At 38.4% G+C, this 12,647-nt stretch overlaps 1 protein-coding gene across 6 annotated transcripts in view; it reads left to right on the forward strand.

Moving 5' to 3' along the window:
* The first annotated feature begins 941 nt into the window (after window positions 1-941).
* The window catches only part of MCF2 (MCF.2 cell line derived transforming sequence), a 63,717-nt gene continuing 52,011 nt past the window's right edge, over window positions 942-12,647 (forward strand). For 4 of the 6 annotated variants that reach the window (XM_060137227.1, XM_060137228.1, XM_060137225.1 and 1 more), the window contains exon 1: window positions 10,112-10,162. In XM_060137227.1, coding sequence (XP_059993210.1) covers window positions 10,112-10,162 — 51 coding nt within the window. Of the gene's footprint in view, window positions 967-5,216; window positions 5,332-6,676; window positions 6,768-10,111; window positions 10,163-12,647 lie in introns of those variants that run through there. The other 2 variants (XM_060137223.1, XM_060137224.1) reach the window with 1 other exon arrangement.

The following is a 12,647-nucleotide window of genomic DNA, read 5'->3' on the forward strand; positions in this document are numbered from 1 at the left end:
ATGACCCATTTTCTTTTAAAAAGTTATCCTTGCTCATGGACCAGAGGCAGGTAGTGAACTTTGACCTGGGGCCCCTGTAGAGTTCACTAGAATCGAACATTACAAATTAGCACTTAAGATCTGGGACAACTAAAACATATTGAACATCACATGGATGTGTCCCACCTCTAATGGTCAAAGATGAGTTAAAAGGCTGCCGTTCATGGAACACTGACTCTTATGCCAGTTATTTTGCATTTGGTCGGCAAGGCACCCTGTGGGGTAGATATTATGCCCATTTTACAGGTAAGGAAACTTGAGGCTCTGAGAGGCTAAGTAGCTTGTACATGTTTATACAGCCAGTAAATGCAACAAGCTGGGATTGGAATCTAGGTTTCTCACATGCTTAACCAATACTTTGTACTTGCTCTCTGACATTTTCCTGACCTGTAAGATGGGATAATAATACCTTTCTCTGGGTTATTTTGAGTATCCAATGCAATAAACGATCCAAAAAGTGCTTTGTAGTCGCTAATAAAGCTTTGCAGAGTGAAAGGCATTGTTAGAAGTAAAAGACACTATGCCAGTGTCTCTATGTGACTATCTACCCTTTAGATAAATAAATCTGGATGTCCTGGAGTTTGGACCTTTGCCCCTGGCTTTCTGGTGAGTGAAAGTAGTTTATGTCCCAGGCGTAGATTGTGAGAACGAGGACACTGGTCCTCCTTACCCAGTGATATTGTCCAGAGTGTGATTTCTTTCTTATGTGGCTGAGAGGAGAAGGTCAGCAGTGCTTCTGGGGATGCAGATCTGCGGGACCCCCAGAGTTCTTTTCGGCACGATAAGAAATCACGTGTGCGTTTCTGGCTGTCCTCTAATGTGCCCGCTGTTTCTCTCCCTTTCTCATTTGTCACATAGAAACCGAGGTGCTCCTCCGTGTGAAGGACATCAGCCATTTCTTAATGCAAGACATTGCCTTCCTGTCTGGTAAGTAGACTTTTTCATATATTTAGACCAGATAAATGTTTGAATCTATTAGCAAAGTTAGTTTGGTCCCTCTTATATAAGTGGCTGTATAATTTTTATATTTTAATAAACATTCATACATTGTGCATGTAGTTGCTAAAAAATGGACATTTAGAGAATAACTAGAGGTTTGAAATATGTTTAGATATGTGATTAAAACCAGTCTTACCAGTCTTGTATATTGGACGTTTGGGCAAGTCTTCAGCAATCTGTGATGGGTGAAAGTGGAATACATCTCCTAGGTGGGTGCAGGCTGAGTGAGAGGGTAAACCACTCAGGTGGCTTCTTTGAGGTTTCCCCCTCCACCATAGCTCTGATGACTTAAATGTTCATTACAAATGCTGCAAGTCACCCTAATTAAGCATCATGTATTAAGTTTTTTTTAAAAGGATTTCATTTACACATGATAAAAAAGTTTACTTTTCTAAAATATGTATAGGTATTTGTATATGTATATGTATTCGTATATAATTTCTAAAAATTGTGATGAAATACACATAACATAAAATTTACCGTCTTAACTCTTCTTTTTTCTTCTTTTTTAATGAAATTTTATTTATTTATTTATTATTTTTATTTTTGGCTGCATTGGGTCTTCATTGCTGCATGCGGGCTTTCTCTAGTTGCGGTGAGCCGGAGCTAGTCTTCGTTGCAGTGCGTGGCCTTCTCATTACAGTGGCTTCTCTTGTTGTGGAGCACAGGCTCTAGGCGTGTAGGCTTCAGTAGTTGTGGCATGCGGGCTCAGTAGTTGTGGCACATGGGCTTAGTTGCTCCACGGGCATGTGGGATCTTCCTGGACCAGAGCTCGAACCCGTGTCCCCTGCATCGGCAGGGACTCTCAACCACTGCGCCACCAGGGAAGCCCATGGAAGCCCATTTTTAAGTGTACATTTCAGTGGCATTAAATACATTCACATTGTTGTGCAACCATCACCACCATCCATCTCCAGAACTCTTTTTGTCTTATAAAACTGAAACTCTGTACCTGTTAAAAAAATTACCCCTCATTCCTTCCTCCATCTAGCCCCTGGCAACTACCATTCTACTTTCTGTCTCTAGGTATTTGACTATTCTAGGTGCCTCATATGAGTGGAATCATTGCTGTATTTGTCTTTTTGTGGCTTGCTTATTTCACTTAGCTTAATGTCCTCAAGGTCTTCCTATGTTGTAGCGTTTTTCAGAATTTCCTTCCTTTTTAAGGCTGAATAACATTCCGTTGTATGGATGGACCACATTTGTTTATCCATTTATCCATTGATGGACACTTGGGTTGCTTGCACCTTTTGGCTATTGTGAATAATGCTGCTCAAAAGCATTACATATGTTTAGAGATATAGCAATGGGAAACCACCCTTGTCTTTTTAATTTGGTCAGATATCTAGGGAAAGCTTTGCCTAAAGACAAGCAGATTCCTTTCAGGTGTTCGAGTAACTTGAACTATGCCATTAAACTTTATATTTATTGTATTACACAGATAAGAATTTACGAGTGTATGCATTGTTTGCATGAAAATCCTTCTTAGGTGTTGAGAGTACAAGTGACCATCTTATTCCTTTTAAGTAGTTTAATTATTTCTCCTGAAATGATACCTACATGCTTGGTTTACTAAACACACATTTACTTTACAGATGATCCTAATTGGACACTTCAATCTGGCCTCTGCTTTAATGATTATAATTAGCGGTAATTGTGGTGACTTAATTAATGTGGTTTTATGTTTTATTTTATAAGTGGTATAAATGTGTGGTATGCTTTCACTGTTGAGATTCAGGGATTTTACTGAAGCTTCTTAGTGTTTTTCCAACTGTGTTCCAAATAGAACCACCCTCAGGACCTGTTCCCAGACCTAGATCCCGCTCCACAACGTCTTTCCTTATCTGATTTTTCTAGTTGTTTTAAAAAATGCTTATGCCTGTCGTTTCTTTTGAAGAAAGGGTTCCCAATGGGAAAAATACTGAAAACCCCCAATTCAGAATATAAATATCTCCCTTGTTCTTTTCTCGCATGTTTATTACCTAGTATAGTACTTGTAGATACTCAGCAGTAATAACGGTTTATAGATTAGTCAATGACAATCTGTCCTTAACAAGAACAAACATTCTTTCCTTTGACAGGTATAGTTTGCCTAAGTGTTGCTTGGCAAGTCTAAGTTATATTATATATTATATATATATATATAGAGAGAGAGAGCATTATATGTTATATATTATTTATATTCCTAGTTCTACGCCATACAGTACCTATAGAGGCCCTTTGTTTCATGATTGGCTAATCTCTTGGTTCAGAGTTGTACAGTTTCTCCTTTGAGTTCCTTTAAAATTCTTGGGTGGGTGCCCTCATTTTCCATGATTATCTTTCTTCATCCTGCTCTTTAAGTCTAGAATGTTATAAAGATTTATCGTCCTTTGATTTATTACTTTGGTCTAGTTTGATTCAACAGATACTATGGGAATGGGGACCTCCCTTCAGTTTCCGTTGGTAAAGATTAAGGCAAGGAATGAATTTGATCTTTCCCAAGTACACTCGTGTAGAATATGTGTTCTGCTTTTGTTGGATGGAGTGTTCTAGAAACGTAAATTAAGTCACAGTGCTGAGATTGTTATTCGGGTGTACTGTTTCCTAATGAACTTCCTGTCTACTTGTTCTATCACTTATTGAGAGGGGTGGTGAAATTTCTGACTAAAATTCTGGATTTGTTTATTTCTCCTTGCAGCTCTATCCATTTTTGTTTCATGTATTTTGAAGCTCTGTTATCAGATACATAAGCGCTTAGGATTGTTATGTCCTCTTGATGAATTTACTGCTGTTTGATTATCAAATGATCTTCTTAATCTTGATTCTGAAATCTTCCGTGTCTAAAATTAGACACCTTCCTTTTGACTACTTAGCATGATATATCTTTTTCCATCTTTTTGCTTTTAATGCATTGTGCCTTTATATATATATATATTTTGTGTGTGCCTTTATATTTAAAGTGTGTTTCTTGTAGGCAATATATAGTTGTGTCTTGATTGTTTTATCCAATTTGATGATGTCTAACTTTTAATTGGGGTGTCAAAATCATTTACATTTAATGTGATTATTCATGGCTCAGTTTAAACCTATCATTTACTGTTTGTTTTCTATTTGTCCTATTCTTTGTTTTTTTCCCTCCATTTTTGCTTTCTTTTGGAATTAGTTGCTTTATCATTCTACTTTCTCTCCTTTGCCTTTGTCATAGTTTTATTGCATATTGAATATTTTTATATCCTGTACCTTTATTCACTTAAATTTAGCCAAACAAGAATTACAACTAAACCTCTCAAAAAAATTCTTTTAGCAAGCTAAATTCAAAGGCCACAGTACAACTTTTCCCCTAAAATAATCTTTCAACTTCCATTTAGCACTAATATGCATTGAGCACCCACTCTGTGCCCAGGTGTTAGGCTGACTACAGAGTGGGACCTTAGGCACATGTAAGGCTCATCCCTGCACTAGGTGGCTTTCATTCTCAATCCTCCAGGCTGCGTAGAGGGCTGTGGAGTGGGGTGCACACTGAATTTTAACCCATGGAGAATTTGTGGTCTTTCTTTCTTTGCATTAGTAAGATTCCTATTCCATTGCTTATATTGTTTCTTCCACCAATCCGTTAGAACATCACTTATTTCCTATAGTTTGTATCCTATACTCTTCATGCTCACCATGACTCTAAGTGGTCAATTTTATCAAGGTTTCCACTTGTTATCAAGCTGTCAGTGACTCACTTGAATTTAGGCTCATAGCATTGGTATAGAAACAGTTATTTCCCAATACCCATGGTTGTCCAATATGAGTGATCAGCTCTATTTTCAACTGCATTTATTATACACATTCTGTGAAATTTTTTCTCATTTTGCCTTCTCTACTCCCTCCCTCCCCTCTTTCTTTTTCTTTCTTCCTTCCTTCCTCCCTCCCTCCCCCTTCTCTTTCTTCCTTTCTTTTCTTCTTTCTTTCTTTCTCTCTCTCTGTCTCCCCCCCCTTTCTTTCTTCCTCCTTTTTTATTTCAAAACCACCCTGCTACTTTTTAGACTTCAGCAGGAGCATGGTGCCGTTTTGGTTTCTGTGGAGATCATCATCCTTATAAAAGTTGCATTGGCCCCAGACTGTCTTCTAACCAGCCCTCTCAAATCTAAAATCCTCTTTCTTGCATTGTTGTCACATAAATGCTAATTTGTTTTTTTATACTATTTTAGGTGGCCGGGGAAAGGACAATGCTTGGATCATTACGTTTCCGGAAAATTGTAATTTCAGATGCATACCGGAAGAGGTGATAGCAAAAGTGCTGACTTACTTGACGTCTGTTGCAAGGTATAGCATTTCATTACATTTTTTTTCAGTTTGCTTTCTATTGGCTACCCATTTGAATGTAGTAACAGGAAAATGGTGTTTTAGTGTGGCTTTTGTTATTGTAAATGATCATAAGACTCACCTTCAGAGTAGATAAGAAATAACTTAGAAGGGGAAGCTGACAGCTACCTAAATTGCTATAAAAATTATACTGAGGGCTTCCCTGGTGGCGCAGTGGTTGAGAGTCCGTCTGCCGATGCAGGGGACGCAGGTTCGTGCCCCGGTCCGGGAAGATCCCACGTGCCGCGGAGCGGCTGGGCCCGTGAGCCATGGCCGCTGAGCCTGCGCGTCTGGAGCCTGTGCTCCGCAACGGGAGAGGCCACAGCGGTGAGAGGCCCGCGTAAATGCAAAAAAAAAAAAAAAAAAAAAAAAAAATTTTACTGAGGCTCTATGAAAACCAAATTGGGGGCCTAGAAGTATTTGTCCCCATGCAGAAGAAGATAGGTTAAAAATGATGGTCATACATAAAGCCTTTAATTCGCCTAAAAGGAACTCTCACTAGCCAGTAGCTAGACAGCTATTCTTCATTTCTTCCAAGGATAAAATAAGAAGACTGAAAGTTAAATAGACTCAAAAGTGATATTGGAATGGATTAGGAGTTACTTGATATTAGAAATCATTTGAGATGAGAATGCTTTAAGGGGAAAGTTTCAGATGCTTCCTTAAAGATTTTATTTAGGTTGAAAACAAATTTTTTAAAGGAAACATTTTCTGGTTATTAATCCTGAAGACTAAGAAGGCAGGAATCTAAAATCATAATATTGTGAAGAAGCTCATGAACAAAAATCAAATCCCAGAAAACTAAATTTACACGGCACCCCTTAAAGCTTGAAAGTGGTCTTTTTAGGGCAAATAAAAGTTTTATTATCCATTACACTGCCTTCCCTCAAGGAGCAGGCAAGAGGTAAGAATATGTATTTAACAGTGTTTTTCTGAATGAATGAATGGATCATTGACTCCTGATGGATTGCCGTGAAGTTACATCTGACGTCATGAAGGACAGCTGTCTATAAGGTTTTCCCATGCCCCAAATCATAGTATTCCGAATCCATTTTAGTGGCCTACCTGCATGACACTATTACTTGCCTATTTAAAAGATTGACATTAGTGACAAAAAAGAAATTTTAAATAGCGAGTAGTGGAATATGGAATTAAATTGGCTTTCCATTGTAGCACTTTGTGATAACTTTCCAAATCTGTCTTCAGGCAAGACATCACATGTAAATGAAATAATCAGAAGTAAGGACATATCTAGCAAAGTTGGGTTATTACTAAGAAAAACAGAGTATTTCCTCTCATCTTGTAGGCAAAATGAATCTGACTCCCGATTTACCATTATTCTTGATCGAAGACTGGATACCTGGTCTTCTCTCAAAATCTCTCTCCAAAAAATCTCAGTGAGTACCAATTTATTCTACAGTAACTTTTTTTTTAAATAGATCTTTATTGGAGTATAATTGCTTCACAGTGCTGTGTTAGTTTCTGTTGTACAACAAAGTGAATCAGCCATATGCATACATATATCCCCATATCCCCTCCCTCTTGAGCCTCCCTCCCACCCTCCCTATGCCACCCCTCTAGGTGGTCACAAAGCACCGAGCTGATCTCCCTGTGCTATGCGGCTGCTTCCCACTAGCTATTTTACATTTGTATTCTACAGTAACTTCTTGACTTTGTTTTGCATTATGCTTTCTGTTTGTGGGTTACAGCTTATTTTGATACTGATGGAGACAATAAAAATAGATGGAGTGGGGAGGTGGAAAACTAGAGAGGCGAATTGGTAGAGGAGATTGAGCTAACCAACTCTACCCAAAATAAAACCTAATAGGAAAGAATGGGTAGTTAATGGTTCAAGTTGAGTGAGAAGTGATTCATGGTCCCCTATGCCTTTCAAAGCAAGGCAGTTTTTTTATGAGAACTGCTTTAAAAATGGAAATAGCTGTGTTGCTGTATACTCATTATATATGGAAAAGTATAAAGAAGAAGGTTTAAAACAATAGTCAATAATCGAACCGTCCAGAAATAAGCACTTTTTAACATTTTGGTGTGTATCTTTCTAGACTTTTCTTTCCCCTGGGGTAGAGAGGGAAGGGAGTCACCTGCAAAATGACATATTGTCCCTATTGGAAGCTAGTCCCCAGCTCTCCAAGACCCAGAGAGAAAAAACAGTTTCCCTAAAGGAGACAATATGAGAGATGCAATCCTGCCCACAGCCAAGATGATCTCTTACATTATTATGCTCATCTGCATATTGTCTGACACTTCTCTTTCATAGAAGAAGAGGGAGGTGAGGAACCCATAGACTCCTCCCGAGCTGGTAAGAGTGGGGCTGTCTGCAAAAGTGCCGTGCAGTCAACTTCCTCTATGAGACCAGAATAGCTGGGAATCAATATATGTTTTTCTTTGAGAGTCCAATGTCATCAGCCATCTGAAATTCTTCTTTCGTCTCCGGACTCACGCGGGAGGCCACAGCCAGCAGAGGCAGTTGGTTTAGTTGTGAAGACAAGACAAAAATGTAGGTTGTTGGACTTCTGAGCCAGTGTTCATTTTGCTCTACTAACTTGCTGACGAGTGTAAGAAATACACTGGCACTCACATGGTAAAGTGAATGAGATCATTATTCTTCTCATACCCAGCATGAATTATTCCTCATCTTGGGCAAGTCAGCAAGGTAGTTTTTTGTTTATTTTTTATAACAGAAGTGTTTAATCCTAAGCAATGAAGGGAAGAGTTAATACCACATTCATACAAGTTACCAAAATAAAATAGTAAAACCTCGATTTTGTATAATACATTTTTGCTTTTTCAAAGGCATTCACATTTATTAAGTAATGTTGATTCTCTTCGTTTCCTGATTAAGTCCTGTGGGCAGGTATCATTATAATTGTCCCATAGATGAGGGAATTACATTGATATACGCATTTTGGAAAGATTACATGTTGAATCCAAGGTCAGGAGCAAGAATTGAATTTTCATGAACTGCAGTTGGTGACCTTTCCACCTGCTGCTTCCTATCATTTTCCAAATGACATGTGGATAGACAAATACATTAAATTTTTTTTTAGAAAAAGGTAAAAATTCCTTTGGAGAGAGTACCTCTGGCGTCCGGGTACTATTGAGCTCTGTCAATGGGCTGAATCATATAAAAGGCATTTACTGTGCCCTGGCCTTTAGGATCGGTCCTTGGGCTTATTGAGCAGACTTTAGTTTATGACAATAATCGATTATTTAATACTAAATATAGCACTTGTTACAATAAAACATTTTTTTATCACCCAGCCCAGCGTTTTTTCTTTTGGCCAAAACTACCTGCTTGATGAGATTAATTTTCATTGAGTGACTGGTTGGCACATGGCATCAGTTTTTTGGTAAAGTTTTATTTTTATTTATCAAATAGATTGCTTAGAACAGAGGTCTTGTTTTTCCCAAAAGAGAAATACAAAATTGGGTCTTGATAGTATTGATTTGGGGTCAACAAAGGAATAATGACTTTGTTGACCCCAACAGAAAGGGGAGGTGATGCTCCCCTTTCTGTTTCCCTAGGGAATGCTCTCTCAGGGGGGAAGTGTGAAGTATGCCCAACAAAGAGCTTTGAGCCCAAGGTCGCTTTACTTGCATAACAGTCGGGCAGGAGTGGGAGGTGGGGGGACGGCAGGTGACGATGACATGTAACTGGCTATAGATTAGTTTAAGCGTTGTTTCTTTTTAGCATTTTAAATGTTTCTGCTTATGGTAGAGCTTCTATACCCATACTCAAAAGCACATTAATTATATCTCAACCATTAATAGCCATTGGACACTGTTTGCAATATTGTTCAAATATTGATTGTTCAAATATTGTTCAAATATTGCAATATTGTTCAAATATTGAATGCAAGCCAATTTCAAGAACAAAAGTTGACATTCAGAAAGAATTTCTGGTGAAAATGGCCATTGTATAGATAGGTCTAACTGTCTTCAGTACATTATTTTAAACTAGTGCCTATGAAGTAATTATATAATTCAATTTGAAGATCTTAATTTCTAGATTCCAAAGGAAACTACGCAGTTAGGCTATACTTCATAATGATAAGAGACAAGATTTTTTATTTTTTAGTTATACATTTTGGGGAAATGTTCATTTGGGAGAGCATCCTATCCATCTTAGAAAGTTTGCACGTTCTGCTCTTTCTAGATTATCATCAGGACAAAATTTCACAAGCTATTAACCTTTCACAAGGCTTAAACCCAGAATAGAATTTAATTAAAAAAAAAACAAACAGAATTGAATTTCAAGTTACAGACCAGGGTAGGACAAGATTAAAGATATCAGTTAATACTACCTTCACAAAGATTCTTAGCATTCCACCTTAAAAATCAAATTGCGCAGAGGAGAAAGCCAGTCCCATCTAGCCCCTAGGAGGAGAGTCATTTTTTTTTCCTTCCTCCACTCCCTGGACGAGGCTGATCTTCTTGAGCAGTCCAGCACCAGCTAATCCATGAGGTTCAATCAGGCTAAGTAATTGGGGGAATGTGTCGACTCTGAATTACAATGAGCAGCAGGGAAGGCTCTGTCAGCTGACGAATCAGGGATAGTGGTTTTTTTGCAGCGCTGCCACGGTGGTAATGGAAGCAGCTACGGTAGCTTTGTTTGATAGAGATTTTTGGCTGCCGCTTTTAAATACTACCTAAGAAGCGGCTCATATTTCATCAATGTGGCATTGACAATTGGAAAAGAAGAGTGTTATTGTGTATAGGCGAGATGGCAGAAGCAACTCCCCCGAGAGGCAAGATGAGGTTCAGAAGGAATGCGGTAAGGGCTCTGCCTGCAGTCCTGGAAAGCCTATTCCCAAGTTCAAGTGCAGGGATGCGGCAGCATGGTGCTATAGCACAAACTGCTGAATGGGGCTTTTAAGGACAGAGGGCGAGAATGGAGTCTTGTGTTTGCATGGACTGCATTGATGTGATTCCTGTGATACGGACATAGGGGAATGTTAAGGCCAAGGAGGTAGAATGTAATTTCAAAATCTAAACGTGATCGAGTTTATGAGGAAGCACCATCCGTCATGGTACTTGTTCAAGACTGTATGAGCAATTTTGAATCGTTGGACAGAGTAGCTTTAAGTGACCAGTTAAAATAATATCTAACAAAAGGATTCGTCCTTCCTTTCACCATGGTCAAGTAGAGTATGATATCATGGACAGACCTGGAGACGACTTCATCAGCATTTAAAAAGGCAGCCCTTCCTGGGTGTTACCGGACAAGTGAAAAAATGTTGAAGTCTGATGATCTGAAATCTTTCTGGTTTCATTTCTTCCCCATATTCAAACTTGAAAGACGCAGATTTCTAGCCTGTTGACAACTGTTTCTTAAAGGAAAAAAAGTGACTCACTGTTCTTGATAAGCTAGACTCTCCTTTCAGATACATTTTCAAATTTTCCCATCGTTGGTTCACTTGTATACTAAATTCCCAGCAAATTTCTGAAGGGATATTTAGATGTATTTTGGAGAGATACAAAGTAACACTAGCTAATTTGATAACTAACTGGTCATCAGCAAGGTTTTCAGGGCTACTCTTTTTCTTTCAAAACTTAAGGTAATATTCTTGATGTTATGATTTAAAATATAATACTTGCTTATTTAAATAATCAAGACAACACACAAAAAATAAGAAAGTGAAAATCAGTCATAGAAAAAAATGACACTTGGAATCAAAAGTAAGATCAGGGAAATAAACCAGTAAGAATTTTATTGTTGTTGAATGACAGTAACACCAATGGGTGAGTAAACGGTTTATTTTCTAATAAAGCTCTTGGCACAAAATGGTATATTAAAAATTACAGTTTAGGATATGAATCTTTTATCTCCAGCTCTACACATGATTTTGTATTATGGGAATAATAGCTTCAGACTTTTAACAGACAATTCATGGTGCACAAGAGATGCCTGTGTATATGCTTTGCAATACTGGGTGCAACTGACATTAGTACTTATGTTATCAAAAGTAATTTACTTAAGCTTTCAGAAAATTCCTAATTCCTTTATATGCATAGATGTTTTCTCAGTTCTGAACTTTGTTTCGTGTAGATGCACATCCCTTAATATACACACAAATTAATACAGCACACAAGTACTCAGTGAATAGATACATCTAGTACTGTGCCACACACAACATGGGTTACAAAGGTAAACATGGAATGGCTACAGAGCTGAAGGAGCTTTCAATCTAGTAGAGAAGGTAGGACATGTTCATAAATAACTATTAAATAACTATTATGAAAGAACTTCTAGTTGGTAGGGAAGGGCTCACAAAGGAGATGACGTTTGTTTGGACCTTAAGGAAGAGCATATGTGTCTATTACCTTTCTTGGTTTCTTTCTTCTCTTTTTCTCTCAAATGAATTACTTTAAGTGGTCCCTATGAACAGCTAGCTTGAAATGAAATTGATTGGATTAAGCCTGAAGCCCAGAACTATGGTGGAAGACAAATTTGTTCTGCTTGCATGCATAGGGGCTGACCAGAGTGAAAAATTTGCAACTCAGTTGGTGACACCATAGTTTGACTTGGAAGGATCTCTGGAGTTGGGCTGATTCTAGAGGCTATGATAGGTAGCACCTGGAAGGATGGTAGCAGTGGATTTAAAGTCCAAAGAGAGGCTTAAACTGGCTACTTGGTGGAAATTGCAATGAGTGTGAACAAGTGAGGGGGTTGAGAATGGATATGGGACAAGAAGGGCGAATCACAAGGAAAAGAGTATTGCCTGGGACTGTCCCACTCCTGAGATCCCTTGGCAAGTTATTTGGCTATCTGTGGAATAACTCTTCCTTTCTGTACCCTTTAAGGGTGGGGTATGTGGGAAGAGTGCGGGAGTAGCTCACGGCCTTGGAAACTCTTCTCTGTAGTTTGAGGTCACGAGATGTTTCCCAACTTATGCTAACGTGATGGTGTGGACCTTATCGAGGTCAGTCACATTGCCAACAATTCAGTATTTTATATTCTGTAACAGTTATATTCTGTAACTATAACAATATGAAATTATAATAGTTTTGTTCAGTAGGCTCCACGATGCTAAATTGTTTCAAACATTTGTTTTTCTGTTAGTATCTGTCCTATTTTCTAGATGTCAAGGTCAAGTTATTCCTAAATGCCAGGCAGCAAGTCTGAGTTTGCATTCAGCCTGTGCGTTAAGTACATGTCCTGGGAAGGGTTAAGGGTCCTGGAAAGAGCTTGTCCTTAGCATTCAGACTGGCCTGGTTTCCCTCTTATTGTGACTGCATTTCTCTGCCCTAAAGATGCA

Source organism: Lagenorhynchus albirostris, chromosome X (assembly GCF_949774975.1).
Source record: "Lagenorhynchus albirostris chromosome X, mLagAlb1.1, whole genome shotgun sequence".
In the NCBI taxonomy this organism is placed as follows: domain Eukaryota; kingdom Metazoa; phylum Chordata; class Mammalia; order Artiodactyla; family Delphinidae; genus Lagenorhynchus; species Lagenorhynchus albirostris.